General features: G+C 40.4%; 1 protein-coding gene across 2 annotated transcripts in view; it reads left to right on the top strand.

Moving 5' to 3' along the window:
* The window catches only part of ATG7 (autophagy related 7), a 337,049-nt gene that overhangs the window by 11,962 nt on the left and 301,008 nt on the right, over positions 1–24,079 (top strand). For both annotated transcript variants that reach the window (XM_030205749.1, XM_030205748.1), the window contains exons 6-8: positions 3,392–3,508; positions 10,225–10,374; positions 19,358–19,446. In XM_030205749.1, coding sequence (XP_030061609.1) covers positions 3,392–3,508; positions 10,225–10,374; positions 19,358–19,446 — 356 coding nt within the window. The remainder of the gene's footprint in view (positions 1–3,391; positions 3,509–10,224; positions 10,375–19,357; positions 19,447–24,079) is intronic.

Raw genomic sequence — 24,079 nt, 5'->3', positions numbered from 1 at the left:
ACTTGGAGAAAACCTCCATTGGGTATTGTGTGCCTCATTGACGTGTGCTTGTCATGTATGACTACTCAGGCACATGCAACCCAGTGGAGGTTTGTGGGGCCTCCTGTCTACCTGCCTCCTGAAGGTGCTGCTTGCTTCAGGTGAGCAAATTCAATTTTTCATTGTTTATAGGGCCACAAAAATTGACTGCTGGGGTCACCTATAGGCCGTATATTGGGGAACACTACAGTTGATGCATATTTGATGTGACATTCATCCCAAATTAGCTTCTGCTTGTTCATCACCAGTGTAACTTTTAATGTGCAAATTAACCTTACAAGAAGGGGTCAAGGTTGAGCAGGATTTATTTATAGCATGATACTTCAACTCATGGATAGTTTCAAACCTCGGGACAGCAAATCTGTCTGGTTTTTCACAATGTCTGCATTGAGTGTATCTGGTCAAAGATACCAGGTTGGTTTGCATATTCTACTTATCCTGAAAGCCAGGTATGGTTGTGATTTTGCAGGACCAAGTATCGCTGCTTTGGCTGTATTCACTATTTGGGTTTTACAAAAACATTTGCTGTGCTTATTGCAATAATCAAAACTCAATGAAAGAAACTACAAAAAGTCTAACCTTTATGAATTGGTCCAATTCAAATTCTTGTTATACTGGGACATCTTTCACGTTGTATTCGGAGTAATGCATACATTTGTGGTCATACTAATTGTGTCAGGATAGACATTTGCTTAATTTTTGTCCATCAGGAGAAGGGAGGGCAATGTATTTTATCACGTCTGAAAATTATCCTGCTACACTTGGAAAGCTCATGGCCAATGAGGTACTGATGTCTAGGAGCAAGTAAGAAAGAAAAGAATTGGGATTGGTGATTGTGATTAGTATTCACTTAGCATATGCATTGTTCACCCTAACTTTATACAGTATCAAAGTGAAAACTTCTTAGAATTTGATTCATGGAGAATTTTTCTCCTGCACATGGAACTGTTTTCAAACAAAAATGAGTTGACTAGTTTAACTGTCATTCTTGGTATTGGTGTATGTTTGTAAAGCTCTGGTTTGGATCTTTAGTTGATAGGATCCAGGATGGATGAAGCTGTTCAGTCTGGCCAGCTTATAAAGCTTAAACAGCAAAGTTTCTAGAGCTGTGTCTTGTTGTAACAAGGCTCCCATCTCATTCTATTTTCTATAATTAGCAGGGATTGGAAAGAAAATAGAGGAAAAATGCATTTGGATAAATTACTTGTGGTAAAAGTCTTGGTTTAACTGAATAACTTTTTCTTCAACAGGAAGTTACTAACTTATCTGCTGTGTTTGAACTGTTCCTTTTTTTCCCCCCTAATTTATTTTTAAGGAAAGAATTTCGTACAACATTAAATCTTGTTTTCAGTTAACTGTGGTTTCATGCTGTTATGGAAAATTCAATTCTTGTATACCACTAATATCCCCTTTCCAGGGTTCAGTGCGGTTTACATTCTAGGTGAGACTAAAGCAAATAGTGTAAGTGTGAAGTATGAGAAACATTAGAGACCACTGGTGTGTAATGCATGAGACTAAAAACATTAAAGGAAAAGTTTAAAGGCATCCTTGTCATTTGATTTATTGAAGCTGTCTTTTGGCATAGAGTAAATAATGACATTTTTAATGCAATTTAATCTAACAGAACCTTGATCAATGAATTGTCTAGCCATTAAACATCAGAAAAATCACTTTTTCACAGTGAATAGATAAGTGATCTTTAAAAGCATTGATTTTTGTCACTTGCTGGCGGGTCTTATAAGAGTGGAGGAATGGCCTAATGGTTAGTGCAGCAGGCTTTGATCCCAGCAAGCTGGGTTTGATTCCCACTGCAGCTGCTTGAGACAATCGGCAAGTCACTGCCTCAGGTTCAAAAACCAAGATTGTGAGCCCTCTAGGGATAGAGTTAGTACCTGCTTATAATGTGAGACTGTTCTGTGTTTTGAACTTGATAAGTGGGTTATAAATGCCAGATTTAAAATTATCCGGAATATTCAGGTCAGCAAAAGGATCAGGATGCATCAGGCTTATTTTCAAAAGAGAAGGGCGCCCATCTTTCGACACAAATTGCAAGATGGGCGTCCTTCTCACAGGGTTGCCCAAATTGGCATAATCGAAAGCCGATTTTGGGCGTCGACTGCTTTCCATCACAGGGACAACCAAAGTTCACAGGGGCGTGTCGGAGGCAAAGCAAAGGCGTGACTGGGGCGTGCCTAACACAGGTCATCCTTGACTGATAATGGAAAAAAGAAGGGTGTCCCTGATGAACACATGGACGACTTTACCTGGTCTTTTTTTTTTTTTTTTTTTCCTTACGACCAAGCCACAAAAATGTGCCCTAAATGACCACCAGAGGGAATCTGGGATGACCTCCCCTTACTCCCCCAGTGGTCACTAACCCCCTCCCACCCTCAAAATTTTTTAAAATATTTTTTCCAGCCGCTATGCCAGCCTTAAATATCATATCCAGCTCCATGACAGCAGTATGCAGGTCCCTGGAGCAGTTTTATTGGGTGCAGTGCACTTCAGGCAGGCGGGCCCAGGCCCATACCCCCCCTACCTGTTACACTTGTGGTGGTAAATGTGAGCCCTTCAAAACCCACTGTACCCGCATGTAGGTGCCCCTCTTCACCCATAAGGTCTATGGTAGTGGTGTATAGTTGTGGGGAGTGGGTTTTAGGGTGCTCAGCACACAAGGTAAGGGAGCTAAGGACCTGGGAGCAATTTCTGAAGTCCACTGCAGTGCCCCCTAGGGTGCCCGGTTGGTGTCTTGGCATGTCAGGGGGACCAGTGCACTATGAATGCTGGCTCCTCTCACGACCAAAGGGCTTGCATTTGGTCGTTTCTGAGATGAGCGTCCTCGGTTTCCATTATCGCTGAAAATTGGGGACGACCATCTTCTAAGGTCAACCTAAATTTCGCGATTTGGGTGTCCCGACTGTATTATCGAAACGAAAGATGGACGCCCATCTTGTTTTGATAATACGGGTTTCCCTGCCCCTTCACCAGGACGTTCTGCGAGGACATCCTCAGGAAAACTTGGGCAACCCTTTCGATTATGCCCCTCTGTGTATCAATTATTTCTTCATAGCCTTTGGATTTGTTGAATTCTTCACTTGTCACGATAGATCAATGTGAGAACTATCTGACTTTTCTAGGTGACAGGTTTCTTCTTTTGATGCAGAAGGGGTTATATATGGTCTGGACAATATGTTTACATTCATATCTTTGGCAGATTCTTACGTTGATATAAATCAGTTTCCTGTAGAACCAATATAGATAATAGAGCTCTTGAATTTGGTACAGTATGAAATAGATTCTAATTTATGCAATGCTTTGTCTTTTCTAATAATGTTGTTTTCATTTTGTCCAGGATTTAAAGAAATATCATTTCTATTATTGGTTTTGCTACCCTGCACTTTGCCTTCCTGAAGGTCTAACAATGATTCAACAGCCAGTCAGTCTTGGAGAGAAGTTTTCTGCCAGTCAGGTACTCGTACGTTTCAACATCCCATGTTATTGCGGTATGTTGATGAGTTGTTTTGCAACAAATGTTGCCTTTTGTTTTTAATTTTTGTTCTGAGAGCACAATATAGAGAGAATATATACAAAATAAATAAGTGATTAGGACCTACATTCATGTCCTAAAAACAGTTCTCGGTTAAATATCTACCTTATATTCGGTTTGCTGTGCTTTTTGTTTGTTTTGACAAATGCGTTTGTAAAAATTAGTTGCCATGATGTTCTACTTTTGACATTACATTAGGCCCTGACAACCATTGTGGAACCAGATTAATTCTGTGGGGGAAAAATCTTCTTCCTAATTGGTATTATATTAGGGGTTTTATTTCTTTCATTTTATATACATTCCCACACTAATTAGGAAAAGATGAATGAAAAATCTGTGCAATAAAATGGAATTGTGCCCTGATTCAGATACATCCTCTATATGTGAGAAATTGAATTCTTCTAGCAGTAGACTTAGAAGACTTGAGTGACTTCTTGAGGGGACTGTAACACAGCATTCTGGAAAACTAACTAGAATTTTGCATAACTGGAGAGTGTCAGAATGTTGAATCAAGGAGGATATAAGGACTATTCCCTTTTTATTTCTGCTGCCCAAAAGCTCAGGGCAATTAGCACAACTCGGTCCTAGGCAGACACCTTGACAGGTTTTCAGGAGACCCACAATTGAATATACATGAGTTAGATTTGCAAGGATATCGAATGGACAAGGCTTGAGGTACAGCTTAAGCATGAAGGAAGAAAAGACCTGGGGCCAGGGAGATTCTTTCAAAAAAGAGAAGGGTGGAGCTTATTTCTGAGTGGGGCACTGTGTCCCCTCCCTCCCCTGGGCTGTCAGATGAGACAAATGAGTCTATTTTACAAAGTCACATGGGTACCTATATTTCTCCAAAGACAAGCAGGCTAATATTCTTACATATTAGTAATGAGGTCCGTGTTGCCCCCGTCCGGAGCTTGTATCAAGCTTTTAAACAGAGGTCTTTGTAACGTGAGTCACACTCCACTGTGCAGGACCAACAATATTGTCGTTTTTTGTTTTTTTTTTCCCCACAGTGAGAAGATTCGTTTTTTTCCTTCTCTCATAAGTACATAAGTATTGCCATACTAGGAAAGACCAAAGGTCCATCAAGCCCAGCATCCTGTTTCCAACAGTGGCCAATCCAGGTCACAAATACCTGGCAAGATCCCAAAACGTACAAAACATTTTATTTATTTATTACATTTGTATCCCACATTTTCCCACCTATTGCAGGCTCAATGTGACTTACATAGTACCGTAAAGGCATTCACCAAGTCAGGTAGCGGAACAAATACAAAGTGATGTTGTGGTCGAATAAGGTACATGTGTTTCAGGAACAATGGGGGTCGAAGTGAGGGAAGGTTATATAGTGTCCAGTACGATCTTTGGTTTTGCTGTGTTGCAGAGTGTAGGCATTTATGTTGGGTCGGTAGGGTATGCCTTTTACAGGTTGGTTTTTAGTGATTTCCTGAAGTTTAGATGGTCGTAGATTGTTTTCACAGCTTTTGGCAGTGCGTTCCATAGTTGTGTGTTTATATAGGAGAAGTTGGATGCATAGTTTGCTTTGTATTTAAGTCCTTTGCAGTTTGGGTAGTGGAGGTTTAGGTATGTTTGTGATGAGCTGGTTCTGTTTCTGGTTGGTAGATCTATGAGGTCTGTCATGTATCCTGGGACTTCGCCGTAGATAATCTTGTGGACTAGGGTGCAGATTTTGGAATGTAATATTCTTTGGGAGCCAATACAGTTTTTCTTGGAGGGGTTTGGCACTTTCGAATCATGTTTTACCGAATATCAGCCTGACTGCTGTGTTTTGGGCGCTCTGGAGTTTCTTTGTGAGTTGTTCTTAACATCCCGCATAGATTCCGTTGCAGTAGTCTGCATGGTTTAGTACCATTGATTGTATTAGGTTATGAAATATTTCCCTCGGGAAGAAAGGTTTTACGTGTTTAAGTTTCCACATTGAGTGGAACATTTTCTTTGTAGTGGAGTTTTACTTGGCTCTTAAGTGTAAAATTGCGGTTGATTGTAACGCTGAGTATTTTTAGGCTATCTGAGATAGGGAGGGTGTGGTCTGGGGTGTTTATAGTTGTGGGTTTGTACTTGTGTTGGGATGAGAGGATGAGGCAGTGTGGGGTTTTTTTTTTTTTTTTCAGTTGAAATGAATTTGCCCATGAGTCCATGGTGTTCAAACCGAGCTTGATTTCATTGGTGATTTCTGTCAGATCGTGCCTGAAGGGAATGTAAATTGTGACATCGTCTGCATAGATGAACGGGTTGAGGCATTGATTGGATAAGGACTTGGCCAGTGGGATCATCATTATGTTGAGTATTGGTGATAATTGTGATCCTTGGGGTACTCTGCAGTCTGCTTTCCATGGTGGCGATATATTTTAATTTGGTTTTACTTGATATGTTCTGGTGGTTAGAAAACCCTTGATCCAGCTAACTATATTTCCACCGATCCTGAAGTGGTCTAGGAGTCGTAGTAGTATATTCTGGTTTACCATGTCTAATGCGCTCGATATGTTGAATTGGAGCAGAAATATGCTTTTACCTGTAGCTATTTCATGCTTGAATTTGGCCAGGAGAGTGACTAGCACAGTTTCAGTACTATGGAGGGGGCGGAATTCTGATTGTGATTCATGTAGTAATGAGAACTTGTCCATGTAGTCAGTAAGCTGTTTGGGGGTCACCAAGCTCTCCATCAGTTTGACTACTAGTGGGATAGATGCGACTGGGCGGTATTTGGTGAGATTTTTTTTTTTTTTCTTGGTGTCTTCTTGGTATTGGGGTGAGTAGGATGTTGCCATATTCCTCAGGGAAGAGACCTTGTTGGAGCATGTAGTTTAGGTGGGATGTGAGGTCTTCTATGAAGCGGTCAGGGGTGGATTTAAGTAGATGGCTGGGGCAGGTGTCCAGTTTGAAGTGGGTATTGGAGAACCTATGAGTCGCCTGGGTAACTGATTCAGTGGTGAGGAGAGCAAATTTTGACCAGGTACGGTCTGCTGGGTATTCTCCAAAGGTTGGGTCCAGGCCATTGATGGAAGTTTTCGATGTTGGTGTTGTGCTGAGGAAGTGTGTTGCGTAATTTTATTATTTTTTCATTGAAGTATTTAGCAAGTTTGTCTGCGGATGGAATGTCTGTGTTGATTGTGGTGATTGGAGTGGTGTCAAGTAGCTTATTTACGAGTTGAAATAGTTTCTTCAGGTCTTGGTAATCCAGTCCTATTTTAGTTTTGTAATAAGACCTTTTGGTCTGTCGTATTGCATATTTGTATTTTCTTTGTATTTGTTTCCATGCGTTGAGTGTGTGTTCATCTTTTATTATTTTTTTAATTCATCATTGAACCATGGGATCAAGTTTTGTCGTCTTGAGATTCTTGTTCTTAAGGGTGCTATTTCGTCTAGTACGCTTCTGCATCTTTCGTCCCAGTCAGAGAGGTAGTGTATGGAGTTCATTCATGCTGTCCATTCGTTGTCATATATCTGTTGCCAGAATGCTTTTGGGTCTATTTGGCCTCTTGTGCTGTAGGTTGTATGTTCTTGTGTACGGTATGATCCCTTCTTCCGCCAGTTTAGGGATAGGTGTAGTTTGTAGTGATCGGTCCAAGGTGTTTGACCATTTGATATCTATTAGTAGGTTGTGGTCTGTGGACAATTTGTATGAGAAGAGGTCCAGTGTGTGCCCTTTGATGTGGGTAGCTTGCATGTGTGGCCATTTGAGATCCCATGAGTTGAAGAATTCCTTACATTCTCATGCGTTGCTAGAGTTTGGGCCTTCTAGGTGAAGGTTTATGTCCCCTAGTATTAGTATGTTGGAGTTGGTTACACAAGTGTTCGAGATGAAGTCCGTGAAGTTAGACTGGCTTTCGTTCTAATTACCGGGTTGTCTGTAAAACAGGACGCAGTTCAGATCAAGTTTATCCCAAAAATAGTGGATTTTCCCCAAGTCCATTTAATAATGGTCTATGCACTTTTCCTTTAGGAAGCCGTCCAAACCTTTTTTAAACTCCGCTAAGCTAACCGCCTTTACCACATTCTCTGGCAGCGAATTCCAGAGTTTAATTACACGTTGAGGGTTCGGTTCTTTAACATAGTTTCTCTTTAGCTCCTTTTTCTTCTGTACTTGTCCGGGTTTATTTCTTCCCGTTCGATTTTCTTTTATTTTTACCTTCACTTGCTGTGCTCAGTAGGCCTGAGCCCTGGTCTGGTCTTTTCCCTTGTTTTTCCTCTGATGTCTTGTCCTTTTTGAGACCCCATCGAGCCTTTCCTTCAGTAGTTTCCAGTGTCTGTCTCCACTTCCATCGGATCGTTTTCAGCACGGCCACTCTTTTTCCATGTTTGGAGTCTAAAACGTACCCCTTCTAACCGGGTTCTGTATCTTCAGATCAAGCGAGAACCCAGTTAGCCAGAGTGGCTCATAGGAAACTTTTTGACACTGAGGCCTCGACATTGGCGTCAGTGTCGACGTCGGTGGTTGCATCGGCCGCTATGCGAGCCTCTGGGACCGACCAGTGTCGACATCGACGTGAGGCTTTGGCCTTGTCCTTATTGGTACCGAGTTTCGTGGATGCCTGGCATTGCAAAGTATTGACATCGATTTCCATCAATCCACGGTGTCACGAATTCTGGAACTTTCACTCACCGAGGAGTGTTGACGCCAGAAGGACTTCCAGCTGGTGCCGTTGCGTGCGTCTTGGAGCATCGGAACTAGGCACCTTGCTCCTTGAGCTGCTGGCTGACTAGCTTTTTTTCAGAGTGAATCAGTGTTGAGGGTGCTTGTGCCTGCCGTTCTTCTCCACTCAGCCCTGTGTGGGCCTCAGCCCGTGGTGAGGCTCTGCTGCTTTTGCAGCTTGTCTCTACATCAACGTTGTCCCTCTATGGGCACATCTGAGCCTTGCTTTCTGAGTTCCTGGCTTTGTTTAGAGGGCATTGTCGCCGAGGGTGCTTGTCTGTCATGCCTCTCGAGTTGGTCCCGCATGGCTCTCAGCCTGTGGTGAGGCCTCTAGCGCCTTTGTCGAATGTGGCTTTGATGTCGATTGCCACCCAGTCGGTCAACAGTACTGCTGGCAGTTTTCGTCAGTCAAGTCTGCAGTCCACTACTTGATAGCCCTCTCAAGGTCATGGTTCCTCTCGGCTGAGGCAGATTTGGTCTCAGTCCTCCCATGAGGAGTTTCTGGCTGACACCAATGACAGGCGCATGGGAGTCAGGTGAAGACCCCCAATGCTTCTTGGAGCAGAAGTCTTATGGATTACCATCTGATCCCTTCACCTCCACAGGAACGAAGGCCGTCTCCATGTGCGAGACCTATCCTTCTCTTTGGCGAGGTTATGGCGGCTGACATTCCACTTCTTTTACGGGTGGATTGGCCCGGAGCTCACCACTTCAAGCTCCTGGACTACGAGCCTCTTCCTAGGAGAGCTGTGATAGTCCTGCTCCATCACCCTCTTCCTGATATTCTAGTGAGGAATTGGAGGTCCCCTCTGTTGGTCCTGCTCCTCCCTATGGAGGTCACATCTATGTATTGGTTTTAGGACTTCCCTGGTTTTCGTAGGCCAGTAGCCACCTCATTCAATCTGTGTTCAAGAGAGCCAGATTGTTGTATTTGGAGCTAAATTTATTTTAAGATTTCCTTGTAAATGTTGTGTGACTAACGGGATATACAGATTTTTATTTTATGACCCTAGTCAGATTAAAAGTGTTCTGGATTCAAAGAAGAAAGGGTCCTAGCAGTAACACAGTTTAAACTGTATAGTTAAGATGGGCTTTTCTTAAGCAATTCTTTGTTGTGTATGCTTTGATAACCCTAGTTTCAGGAGAAATTTTTTTCTTAGATCTCTCCCCCTTTTTGTGGGCTGATGAGCATGAATTTTTTTCTTATTGTTTAAGTTTAGGGATACTATTGAGAGAGATTCTGAAATGTGCTTTTTTTTTTTTTTTTCCCCAAGTGCAATGCTTCTATAAAGTTTTATTTTGAAATGCAACCCCCTCCCCCCACAAAAAAACCAGCAAATCCTAAGTTGTTTTAGTCTGACCTTTTAGCAAGATCTTACACCTGCCATGATCTTATTTGTTACATTTGTATCCCACATTTTCCCACCTATTTGCAGGCTCAGTATGGCTTACGTAGTACCGTAGAGGTGATCGCCAATACCGGTTGGAACAAATACATAGTGAGGTTGTGATAAAGTGAAGTTAATGTGTGACAGACACATTGGGAATCATAAGAAGGAAGGGTTAAGTTATGTCCAGTATGAGCTTTGGTTTTGTTGTGTTATGTAATCTTTCATTTGAGATCTGTTATTTATTTACTAACTGCCTTTTTGAAGAGATTCACCCAAGGTGATGTACAAGTTTACTATAAAACTTAATTTTAACAGCATAACTATGGTAAAATTACTAAATAAAAACATCAGTACAATAAATGAGGTAAACTTGGAAACAACAAATTGACACCTAATAACAGGACTACCATGAAACAGTATCAAAGATATACAAATTTAACAGCACTGCAGAACAACTGTATAACAGAAATATGATAAATGTCAGTACAATACAAACAATTTGTATTTGCCTAGCATATATAATAATCAGTGTTATTTTTGTTAAGAAAATGCTAGAGTAATCCTGAGCATATGAAATTGTTTGTTTTATTTTGCAGATTCAAGGACTTCAGGCAGCATATGATGATTTTTGCCAGAAAGAAGGTCTCTCAGCAATTCATTACTTCACAGTGAAGTATACAGAAACTTCAGTCTCTTTGTTTCCACTTAAGAAATTGAATGAGTTCTTGAAAAATGAAAAAAAGAAGGTAAAGAGCAGTTAAACCTATTTTCTGCCAAGAAAAGGAAGAATTGAAAAATCGAAATAGTAAATTTTGGGGCTGTATGTGTTCTATTTCTGTGATGTACTAATAATGGGACACATGAAAATGAGCAACATCTGAATGAAAGAAAAAGCAAGGGTAGCACAGACAAGAGGCTTTCACTGTTCTGTGGTCAATAATGAAGAAAACAAAATATTTCCGAACAAAAATACGTTTTCCAAGGGAGCTGCGAAAATGTTTTTCTATATTCCTGAAAAATAAAAAATTCCCAGCTTAGCTTGACTAGAAACAGTTCACAGAGAACTGTGTTTTGCAAACAGCCTTGAGAGGGACACATAATTTCCTGGGAAGAGAATCCGTTGTTTCCATATAGTAACAGCCAAAAGATGAGTTCATGTCTCAAATGATATTTAACACCATATTGGTAGTGTTACATGGCTATCTGTTTAAATGACATAGATAACCAGACCACAGGGGCAGTTCTTTGTTCCAAAGTGAGGCTTGGAAAGCATAACAAAAATACGATTTTATGTAAAGTGGTAGAGCCTTAGGCAAAATATATTGCTATAATTGTGCCTTCCAGTGCAAAAGAAGCTTCGTTGCATGTTTCCTGTCACTTGATGCTTTAGAATAAAACTATGAGGTCAGTACTATGTGCTGGGCTGCCAAATAGAAACATTTTGTCCATTTTAAGTCAGTACAGTGCCAGAATTTCTTTGTATACCTTTTGGAGGGGCCAGGATGATGATACTTTGTGGCAGTACTGATAAATATATAAGTGGGGCCACACAAATGAACAGAAAACAGAGGGTAGGGTTAAATGGTTATTTCTCTCAATGGAATTCCACAGGGGATCGGTATTGGGACCGGTGCTATTTAATATATTTATAAATGATATGAAAATCGGAACGACAAGTGAGGTGATTAAATTTGCAGATGATACAATCCTATTCAAGATTGTTAAAACATGTGCGGACTGTGAAATATTACAGGAAGACCTTAGGAAATTGGAAAACTGGGCAACCAAATGGCAGATGAAATTTAATATAGACAAATGAAAGGTGATCCACATTGGAAAGAATAATCCAAATCATAGTTACCTGATGCTAGGGTCCACCTTGGGGGTCAGCACTCAAGAAAAAGTGTCATTGTAGGTAATGTGCTGAAATCTTCTGCTCGTGTGGCGGTGGCCAAAAAAGCAAATAGGATGCTAGGAATTATTAGGAAAGGGATGGTAAATAAGACCAAAAATACTATAATGCCTCTGTATCGCTGCATGGTTTGATCGCACCTTGAGTATTATGTTCAGTTCTGGTCGCTGTATCTAAAAAAAAAAAGATATAGTGGAATTAGAAAAGGTTCAAAGAAGAACAACCACAATGATAAAAGGGGATGGAACTCCTCTCGTATGAGGAAAGGCTAAAGAGATTAGGGCGGTTCACCTCCGGAAAAAGCTGAGGGGAGACATGATTAAAGTCTACAAAATCCTGAGTGGTGTCGTACAAATAGAAGTGAATCTATTGTTTACTCTTTCACAAAGTACAAAGACCAGGGGACACTCAGGGAAGTTACATGGAAATACTTTAAAATAGGAGGAAATATTTTTTCACTCAATGAATAGTTAAGCTCTGGAACTCTTTGTTGGAGGGTATGGTAACAGTGGTTAGTGTATCTGAGTTTAAAAAAAGGTTTGGACAAGTTCCTGGAGGAAAAGTCCATAGTTTGCTATTGAGACAGACATGGGGTATAGGCAGCTGTTTGCCCTAGGATTGGTAGCTTGGAATATTGCTAATAACTGGGTTTCTGCCAGGAGCTTGCGACTTGGTTTAGCCAGTTTTTGGAAACGGGATACTGGGCTAGATGGACCATTTGGTCTAACCCAGTATGGTTACTCTTATGTTCTTATGTTATGTTCATACTAAGTAGTCCAACTTATAGGGCTAAGGTGACTAGACAGCATAAGATACAAAGTGTTATACGAATTATTTTATCAGTCCAGACAGATCTTACAACTGGCCTCCATGTCTAGAAGATTTAACATCCACCCTATTATTATTGCATAAATATAAAATCTCCAAATTCTATAATGTATAGTGCTCCCATTTGAGGCCAGGATGTTTAAATTTTCTTGTATACTGTATCAAGTTTTAAATAGACTGTCCTGAATATTTATTACTTCATTTGGAGTTTAGTTCCTTTTCTAGTATTTTATGTATCTTATCATTGTTGCTGCAACCTGTTTTTTTTGTTTCTTTTTTTGAAGTACAGAATTGCACTCATTTTCTTTAATTAGTGGCTATGTAAAAGAATAATTGGACAACTTGTTGATGGTGGGTATGGGTGTATGTCTATGCAAAGTGAACCACTAATTTTATCAGTCAATGCCCTTGTCATGGGGAAGGAGAGTCCAGCATTATAAGATTGATCTCCAGCTTATTGCCAAGCAATGTAAGAATGGTAGGTTGGTCTTTGAGAAAGGGAGAATTAAAGTCCCATGAGGCCATGGACTTTAAGGCCAACAAAGCCAGGCTAGAAGAAAGCTAACTGCTACACTAGTCAGATGTGAATCCTAGCACATTAACTTCCCAAGTCTCGAGGGGGGAGAAATTAGGGAAGTAGAAAGGGGGAAGCTACTAGGTACTCTCTGCAACCCTCCCAACCAAGGATTTATTTATTTCTGCATGATATACTGCCATATGGCCTGTTCTAGGCTTCAAAGCAGTGGATAGAATTAGTTTAATGAGGCTCAGAGCCAACCTCTGGGATAAGATCCTTGAGAAGCCCTGTGCCAGGGGGCGAGGCCAAAGGGAGGAGTCCTCCATGTGATGGGGATTTAAAACCCAGGAAGCTAAAGGGTAAAGGAGCAAGAAAAAAGCCTGGATGGTGTAGGACATGAGTACCAGGAGTCTTGGCCTAGGAGGGGGTGCAGCAAAACTGGATCCCAGCACTAAGACAGAAGGCTGGGAAGGTGTAGGACATGACAAACAGGAAGCTTGGTCCAGGAGGGGACTGCATCAAAGCTGGGTCTGCAGCACTGGGCAGAGGTACTAAAGGGGATATGCCCCAAACAGAGTGGGCAAGCTGTGTGTGAGTAAAACATAAGAGAAGCCAGTGGTGTGATTGAAGAGATGTTACACATGGGTGGAGAAAAAGAAAATGGACCTGGGAGGGAATGAGAGAGATGCTGCTTTTTATTTTTATTTTTTTTGGGGGGGTGGGGTGATGGAGAGGGAGATAATGGACCAGGGGGTGGATGGAAGGGGGAGATAGAAATGCTGGAGGGAGGGAGAGATAATGGACCTGGGGTGAAGGGGGAGAGAGAATGGACCTGGGGATGGAGGGACAGATGTTGAACCTGGAGGGAGGGAGAGGGAAGAGAGAGAAAATAGACGGGGGTGGGAAGGATAGATAGTCTTGAAGGGGTGGAGGATTGGGAGGGAGTGGTGAAAGAAAAATAATAGACCTGGGGGTGGAGGGAGCGAAGAAAGAAAGAGATGTTGGACCTTGGGGAGAGGGGTGTAAGGGAGAGAAGGAAGAGAGAATGGACCTGGGGGGGGGGGGATGGAGGGAGCGAAGGAAGAAAGAAAGATGCTGGACCCTGGGGATGGTGGTGAATGGGAGAGAAGGAAGCGAGAATGGACCTTGGGGGGGGGGGGGGTGGAAAAGAGAGAGGCAATGGGAGGGAGGTAGTAAAGAGAAACGGAGAGATGTTGGACCTGGGGGTAGGAGAGTGGGAGATTTGTCCTTTTAAACATGTGAGTATTTATAATTAAACAAATGCTAATATAAATGCCAAAATCACTTGAAATTATATGTAATATGAGAGGCACCCTCAGAGATACAAACACCCACATAGGAATCACTCAGAACCACTTAACGGGTGAAGCATAGCACTTAGTGAGATGGCAACCCAATAAATTGTGATTTATTTTTTGTGCTGTGAGTGCCCAGTGCTCAAGTGACTTTAATAACCCAAAACTGTAAACATAGCACTTAAAAATAGCCAGCATTTCAAACCAACTATAAAAAAATATATATATATACTTAGCTTGTGAGCCCTGCGTCGAAACTTTGACGCCAAGGGCTCCAAAGATAAAAATGCTGGATATCCCGAAGAGATGACTGCTCTCCCCTCACTGTCAAAATACGCCTGACATCGCTGGTTTCAGTACGACTTTCTTCAAGGACTTAGGGCTGTCTCTCCAGTTATCTTAATGCCAGCTAAATTCAGACTCCACTTCGGTAGTACTTTTTAAGTTCCAAAAAGAAGGCAGAGTCTTTTCGGATACTCCCGTGCTTCTGGCGTCACTACAAAAAAGAACTTTATTGCTGTTTGCCCTCCGTAGACAAAATCAAAATCAACTGCATTCTATAAAAATGTTACCAATACATCAGTTCCCAAAATAAATACAAGTACAATGTAATTAAATGATTGAGTTCCACTGTATGAATCAAATCCCAGAGGGTTTGCAGTTTGCAGCTCAAAAATCCAGAATTGCTTGCGGCGGGCTAAAACTGCCATACAGTCACCCCCATGAGGCAATTCAGGTACGTGGTCAATAATAAACCATTTCAAATCAAAAGTGTGTTGACATTGTAAACAAGTTTTCCACGAAAGGGGCTGTTAGCATTTTTGTTGTAAGACGGCTTTTATGTTCAGTAAGGTGTAACTTCACCTGACATTGTTCGTCCTACATAACAGATTACAAGGACAAATAACTATATATACTACACAGGAAGATTGGCAATTTGTGCAATACTTTTAACTTGTATTTAACATGAGTACGAGGATGAATCCAATTCTCCAGAGTAATGAATTGGTAACAAAATTGATGACAACCTGTAGATGGCAATTCATAATCATATTGCAGGATAGCATGTACTAAACTGTCTCTTAGATTGCGTCCTTGTGTATACACAATACAAGGGCGCTGTTGAAATACTTGATGTAAAGACAATACTTGCCAATGTTTGTAAAGAATTTGTGCAATCTGAGGAGCTAATGTAGAAAATCCCAAAACGCATACTATTTTGTCCATAGATTCTCTAGGTTTATCTAACAGCAGTAATGACCTTTGAGCTTACCATTCTCTTGTTTGCTCGACTTATACAATTTTCCGTGTATCCTCGCTGTTTCAGTTTTAGCTAAAAGCGTAGACTGTTGTTTGAATGCATAATCAGTAGTGCAGATTCTACGAAGCCTCAAAAATTGTCCTATGTGTAATGCTTGTTTTAAACGATTTGGATGATGGCTCATGAATTGCAATAATGTATTGTGGTTAGTCGGCTTGTGATATACTGTAGTGTGAAGTTCACCCTGATACTTATAGACCCATGTGTCTAAAAATGAAATATTGGTTAAATTTTTGACATAGTAAATTTCAAATGTGGGTCCAAAGTATTCAACCATGTCAAAAATTGCAATAGCAATTGTTCTGTGGATGACCACATGAAAAATACATCAGTAAAACGATACCAAACTGAAATATGTTGAAACCATGCAGACTCATAAAGGTTGTCAATGCTAGGGTATTCTGCAGTGCCCATAGCAACTCCTTGGATTTGAAGGAAAAACTTTGAATCAAAAATGAAATAATTACGTAATACAAGACGTGCTATCTTGAGCAAAAAAGAGGATGGAACTCGTTCAATTGTAGTTCTCTCTCTCTTTTTTTTTTTTTAAGGTATCTGATATTCTCAAAGCTTTGTCCTGAGGATTATTTGAATATAAAGATTCAATGTCCATAGAAACTAGCCACGAATGGGAAGATACAGATGTTATATTAGACAAATTTCTAAGAAAATGTGATGTATCTCGTATGTGGAACCGCAGTTGCTTAACAAAAGGTTATAGGAACACATCCAGAAAACTTAACAATGGTTCCAAAACAGTGTCACATAAGGAAACAATTGAACGTCCTGGAGGCTCATTTTCTGTAATTGACTAGTGGGATCCTCTGTTAACTCCTGGTAGTAACAAGCATCCGATAGTTTTGTATTTCAGACACATAGTCAGGGGTTTCAATTACAATAGAATCCCCCCTTATCAGCTGGGCAAATAATGATGGATTTTTCTTGAGACAATTCCTGTAAAGCCCTCTGTTCAAGGGTATTAAAGTTAATAAACTGTCGATTGTTTATAATCCAATGATTCTAGAGCTTCCACATCTCTTAATACTTTAAATGTGGAAATGTACGATCCATAGGTCCAGAAGCAATTTAGGACGAAGAACGGAAACTTCTTGAGAACTGGCAGAATGTTGGGCAAAATGCAGTTTCACCTGTAAATTGCAAAAAATCCGTGCTAAATCAATTCTCGTGGTGAAACGATTGTGAAATACTGTAGGAACGAATGAAAGTCCACTTTTCAGTACTCTCAATTGGGTTTGGGATAACTGGAATGGGGATATATTAATCACATTGGAACTCGATGTTGACTGGGCCTGGTAATGGGACCCTGTATTCTTAAAAATGGTGCCTGAGGCAGTGCTATTTGGGATGGCAATCAGTTCCTTATCTGCATGTGCAAACTGCGCACTAAAAAATATTTAAAATATTTCTTTGAGGTGGGTGTGTCTGGGGGAGGGGGGTGGCAAAGAGTGGATGTTCTGCGCTAATCAGTGCAGGTGTATTACCACACGCTAACTGATTAGTTCAGGATTAGAGTGTGAGGCGCTGTTTTTGCTTTAAAGGCCACACCCTAATGGCCATGGGGAAAATAGAAAATCGGACATATTCTAACTGCAGGAAAAACCCGTGTACGGGTGATGATCTAAGGTCACTGTGTATTGCAGCTTTGAAAAATAAGAAATTAATTAAATGAAGATTACCTCCTTTTATTCCAATCCTCTACTCAAAAATGAGAAGAAACATAATGTAAATGTTCATATCCTCAGACTTAGAAGTAATAAGCACCTCCCTAAATATCGGTAAAATCTCAACTGACAGTAATCTTATATGGGGAAAATAAAATAAATACATACGATTCCTAGATCAAAGTTAATTTTCAAGCATCTACATTTAAAGTGAGTGGAAAGACTATCCTTAATCGCCAATGAGCCAGTAGCCCAGTGTTCTTTTAATACAAGCCCCGGATACCTCTGGGACGGCCCCCATTGTCTTTCTAGATTTCTTTTTTCCTGCTACTCTGCCTCTTTACACAGGCTCAGGACAGAAAGAGGAAATTGGATGGGGGTGAGGTGGGAGAGCCACATGCTTGAACTAGGCATTTCTCAATAGACCGAAGAGAATGCATTTGAAAATGCTCACACCTTGAGGATTACACCCCCCCCCCCCTCCCCCAAATGAAGTTTGAAGGTGAGCTGGTGGAGATAGATGTCACTGACACACACTGGTCAGCAGTGTTGTAGGTGGCTCTCCTTTAGCTCATTAGAATCTAAACTAGCCCCAGCCCAAAAAATTAATGAAGACTACTGTAGTCATGGCATCCTGAAAATTTTATTGTCCATCTTCTCTAGTTTAGCAACAGTCTCTTGGGAGAAGAGGCAAACCTGTACCGCAGTCCCTTTAATCATGGCTTGAGGCCTGGTTGCCCCAGTCCATATATCTTTAAAAGTAATATCTTGTAGTGAACTCGCATCTCTCCCAGGTGCCTCCACAACAGGCTTGGGCAATAGTATCAGGGTTCTCCCATTCAAAGAAACTGTAGACCCCCCCCCCCCCCCCCCCCCCCCCGTTTCTTCCTCGCCTGTAAATGGTCTGATCTTTTTTTTTTTTTTCCATTCAGCAGCAGACTTCTTAATGGACTCCGAGTGCTTAATTATCTTTTACAGTACTGTTAGCCCATGCTGTTTTCATATATATACCTCCCAGACTATCTGTTTCCCACATGAGCTCACTTCTATCAATTCAAGGCTCCAGGACTACATCTCCTAGCATTCCTGTGCTCACCTCCTCTCTGGAGGTCCCTTTAATTTATGAACAGTGAAACGCATCATCCTATTGCCCACAGTTGTTAGTAGTTGTACATGGACATATCTCAGGACCCTAAAATGCCTGTGTTTGAAGTTACATGTATCAATATACTATGGAGCCCTTTTTCAAAGACGCATAAGGTCCTGTACACATCCAGCGCTTGCCAAGTCATCATTACCGCCCAGCTAACGTGTGCCCCGGGTTGTAATTCTGAATTTGACGTGCCAAAAACACACGGTAGAAAATATTTCCTATTTTCTACCGCATGGCGCTTACCCGGCAGTAAATGGCAGTGGGCGTGGTTTGCATGCCTACCACCCGGGTAGCGCATAAGACGTTACTGCTAAGTCAGTGAGTGGTAAGATCTTGGTCCAAAAATGGACACATGCTAGTTTTTATTTTGCCGCATGTCCATTTTCTGACCCCTTTAAAAAAAAAAAGCCCTTTTTTCCAGGACACAGTAAAAACTGACCCGACGCAAGCCCAAAAGACGTGCTGTCACTGCTGCTGGGAGAATAATGATATTTGTGATCTTGCTATTTTTAAAGTTAAAGTAGTTGTTTGCCCTGGGTACTGCTATCATGATTCTTTTCCTGAAGGAAGTTTCTTCTGCTGATATCAATTCAGACTCCTGTTGAATACCACCTCATAATGCTGCAGGGCTGAAACTAGGTTGGGGTAGATTATAAACAAATTCACCATGGACAATGCCGATTCTAGCAAATTTTAGATACTACTCCAAGCAGTTCACAAATGGTAAACTTTCAATGAACAAATTTACAAGAATTTCTAATACCTGAAGCCATGGCATACTGGTTAGAGCAGCTGCTTGTGACCATACAAGAATTTATAATTTAAGTATGAGTAAATTTATTCAACCTTGAACATGTCTATTACTTGGAAGAGAACTGTGCTTGATGTGCTGTGTGTTCTGACTTTGTTTCTATAATTTTTTTACCTATATTTAGTAAAGAAATAGCCAACTTTTCTCACATGTCACTTGATAATTCATTTTTATTGTTTTTGTTTTTAGGTAACAATTGGTGTTTATGATCCATGCACTTTAAGCCATTATCCAGGATGGCCTTTGCGTAATTTACTGGCTCTGGCAACCTACATATGGTATTTATTTAATTTTATCAGTTTACAAAATACATGTTGAGAAGGGATATTTATTGTGGACCACTTTTTACTGCAGCTGATTAAAAAGTATGTTTTTTTTTTTTTTCTTTTTTTATAAAGAAATGGCCGTGCAGCAAGTGAAGCACTTGCCACGCGGCCATTACGGGTGGGGGGGGGGGGAATCCCTTACCACCCATTGAGGTGGCGGTAAGTGCTGCTGCACTAATCCAGCAGTAACCGGGTAGCACGTAGCAGTGTGCGATTTACCACCGGGTACACACCGGCGCTACAAAAATATTTATATGTAGCGCCAGATATGACGGTTTGCTGGGGATGGGAAGTGCTGCCGGGCTTTTTAGCGAGCGGTAAGCCCACGTTGGCCTTGCTGCCGCTTTTTAAATGGGGCCCTAGAACTTCTTTTTGTTTCTGGAAATTATAGTTTGTGTCTCCATTAATGCTCTTTAAATTTTAGAGCAGGAGTTCTCATCACTATCCTCTAAACACACCCAGCCACAGTCAGGTTTTCAGGATATCCGCAATGAATATGCATATGAGAGGTTTGCACACAGGTAGTTCATGCAGATTTTACCTTATGTATATTCATTGTGGTTATCAGACTGGCTAGGGCTGCCTGAGGCCTGGGTTGAGAATCACTGCCTTAGAGGGACATGCTGTCCTTCTAGGAGTACAGATTGGATTCATTTCCCAGGTGGATTCTCCTTAAACACTAGTTGTGTTTAACCTGCTCACATTTCAGTTCTCTAGCTGCTGGTCTTTTATTTTGTGGACAGAAATTGGAATGGTTTCCTTCTAACAGTGCTAGTTCGAACTCTAGAAGAAGACTGCATGTTTGAAGTGTTCTTTTTAAGCCGTGGTTCTTTCTCAAGATAATTTAGTTTACTCTGTACTTCAAATATGACGCTCCAAGTTTTTCTCAGAAATCATGATTTAATGCATACGCACCATGTAACTATTCAATATTGTCATCTTGCAACCAACCACATTGAGGGTAAAGCTGACAGATCATGAAAGTTTGTATAAGCTAGAAATATCAGTTTCTGGCTTATTTACTATAGAAAATTATAAAAACTTAAAGTTGCATAACCAAAATTTATCATTTATTCATGATACTGGTTTCATCTTAAAATTATTGTTTTAGAGCTGATATGAGAAAAATGCTTATGCTTAATTTTTGTACATTATATGATCTTTCTAAAGCAGAGATTTGGGGACAAATTTTAAACTACACAGACTATGTATTATGTGCGTGAGGGGAAAATTCACATTGGAAGAAGCAAAATTTGATTTAATTTTCTAGTATGTAATCCATTTAGTGCACATTTGTGATTGCAAAATTTTGCAATTGATGCATCGACATGAGGGGGATGAAAGGGTAGTTTGGCAACCCCTGTGCTGCCTTGGAGGGTAAAGGTTACCTGGAAGGAGAACATCATTGTAGTGTGACAATAAGCAATTCTGTAGCTAGGATCTGCACTTAGGGTGGTGCATATGAGAAACGTTGCCCTCATGGACTGACTTACTCGTAAAATTAAAAGTAGGGCACTCAGATTTGAGCGTATGGACCCCATACTTAAAAGTGCAACATTTTTTCCATCCCTATGGCAAAATGTTGTAATGGGTTGGTTATGTTCCGAGTATCCTACTGTTCAATGCTCTGCTTATGAAAGATGTTCTTATTGTGCATAAGTTGCAGTGTAATCTTTCCCTTGTTTTACCCATAAATAGAGTTTTATAAAAATGGTGATGCTGAGCAAGTGCATAAGAAAAGAATAGCTATGCTGGGTCAGACCAGTAGTCCATCTAGCCCAATACCTTACTTCCAACAATGGCCAATTCAGGTCACATGTACCTGACAGAATTCCAAATAGCCAGATTCATGCTGCCGGTCCCAAGGACACAGTGGCTTCCCCATGTCTATCTCCATAGCAGACTATGGACTTTTCCTCCAGGAACTTATCCAAACCTTTTTTTAAAATTAATATACACTAACCACTAATACCACATCCTCTGGCAAGGAGTGCTAGAGCTTAATTATTTGTTGAGTGAAAAAAGTCTTCCTGCTCATTTTAAAAATAGTATCATGTAACTTCATTGAGTGTCCCCCTAGTCTTTGTACATTTTGAAAGAGTAAATCGATTCATGTTTACCCATTTTACACCACTCAGTATTTTGTAGAACTCTATCATATCTCTCAGCCCTAACCTCTTGAGCCTTTCATCATATGAGAGGAGTTCTAGCCCCTTAATCATTTTGGTCACCCTTCAACCCTTTATAATTCTGTTGTATCTTTTTTTAAGATAGGGGCTACCAGAATTGCACTCAATACTCAAGGTATAGTCACACCATTGAGCGATAGAGGCATAATAATCTTTATTTTCTATCCCTTTCTTAATTTGTAGCATTCTGTTTGTTTTTTTGGCACCCGCCACACACTGGGCAGAAGATTTCAGCGTATTGTCCACAGTGACACCTAGATCTTTCTTGGGTGCTGACCCCTACACTGGAACCTAGCATCAAATAACTATGATTTTGATAATGTACATCACTTTACACTTGTCCATATTAAATCTCATCTTCCAACTTCCTAATCTGTTCCTGCAAATTTTTAAAATCTGCTTGCATTTTAACAACTTTGAATAGTTTTGTGTCTGCAGATTTATTCACCTCACTCGTTGTTCCCATTTCCAAATCATTAATAAATAAAGGTCCCAAAACAGATCCCTGGGGCACATCACTGTTCTCCATCCTCCACTGAGAGAATTGACCATTTAACCCTACCTTCAGTTTTTCTATCCATAAACCAATTCTTAATCCACAACAGGACATTGCCTCCTATTCCATGGGTTTTTCATTTTCTCAGGAGTCTCTCAAGGGGGACTTCATCAAATGCTTTCTAAAAATCTAGATATACTACATCAGTCGGCTCACTTTTATCCACGTGTTTATTCACGCATTCAAAGAAATAAAGCAGATTGGTGAGGCAAGACTTCCCCTTGCTGAATCCCTGTTGACTCTGTCCCATTAAACCATGCTTGTCTGTGTTAAGTGATTATTTTTTATAATAGTTTCCACTATTTTGCCCATCACTGACGTCAGGCTTACCGATCTTTAATTTCCCGGATAACCCTTGGACCTTTTTAAAAATGGGTATTATATTGATCATCCTCCAATCTTCTAGATAATATGGATGATTTTATCAGCAGATCTGCAGTTTCATATTTGAGTTCTTATAGTACATTGGAGTGTATTAAATCTGGTCCAGGTGATTTATTACTCTTTAATTTGTCGATTTGGCTCAGTACATCTTCCAGATTCACTGAGATTCTTTCAGTTCCTCTGCATCGTCACTCTAGCAAACCATCTCTAGTCAGGTAGATCTCTTATATCTTCACCAAGGCAAATAATTCATTCAGACTCTCTGCTATGGCCCTGTTCTCCCTTAGTGCCTCTTTTACTCTGGGATGATCTAACGGTCCCATGGATTCCCTCAGAGGCTTTCTGCTTCTGATGTACCTGAAAGTTCTTACTATGAGTTTTTGCCTTTGAGTCAAGTTTCTCTTCATATTGTCTTTTGGCCTTCTTTATCAATGCTTTACATCTAACTTGGCAGTTCTTATGTTGCTGCTTGTTTTTTTCATTTGGATCTTTTTTCCATGTTCTGAAAGATGTTCTTTTGGCTCTAATAGCCTCTTTTTCACTTTTCCTTTTAACAATGCTGGCTGTCATTTGCTCTTCTTTCCACCTTTTAATACGTGGAATACATCTGGTCTGGGTTTCCAAAATGGTATTTTTAAACAATGTCCATGGCTGATATCAAGTATTAACCTTTGCAGCTGAGCCTTTTCAGCTTTTTTTTTTTTTTTTTTTTTTACATTTTCCTCATTTTCCTCATTTTATCATAGTCACCCTTTTTGAAAATTAAATGCTACTACAGTAGATTTCCTTAGTGACTGTTCATCCTGGCCAAGTGGACCATAGTACACTCTGATCACTATCTCCTTTTCCCCTTTACACATGGAATTTCAATTCATAGGGATGCCAAGATGTGTTTTGTGTTCCGTCAGAATTGTTAGTCTTTTTTTCCATTACTTCTCTTAGATGCCTTTTATGTCATCATCTAGTACCATATACTCTAACTCTCCAACTTTGTAGTTTAGACTTCTGCAATTTTCATATGGGCTCTAAAATGTACTATTTTGTATTTATCATAACCTTACTATCAGGATATAGAAAAAAAATCTGATTTCAAATTGTCAGGATACTTTAATTTCCTTTTAAAATAGTATTCTTTATTACTCTTCCAGCGTGATACACCTGCGTGACTGACAGGTTCCTCCAATAATCTATGGTAGATTAAATGCCACTGTCTCCTTTCTAGTTATGATTGCCAGCTAATGCTGAATCCGCTATATTTATTCTGAAATACAAACAGTTCAGCGGTCTTTTGCATTACATCGACAATTCCATGTTGTAAAGTGTTGTAGCATGTCATCTACTTGCTGTACTAATGTTTTGTTAAACTATAATGGAATGCATGTTCAATAATCTGTCACTTTGTTTGAAAGCAGTAACACGAAAATGCATTTTGAATTAATATCTTTATAATTTAGAG

This window comes from Microcaecilia unicolor, chromosome 6 (assembly GCF_901765095.1).
Source record: "Microcaecilia unicolor chromosome 6, aMicUni1.1, whole genome shotgun sequence".
Taxonomy (NCBI): Eukaryota; Metazoa; Chordata; class Amphibia; order Gymnophiona; family Siphonopidae; genus Microcaecilia; species Microcaecilia unicolor.
This window is presented reverse-complemented; position numbering and strand designations above follow the sequence as displayed.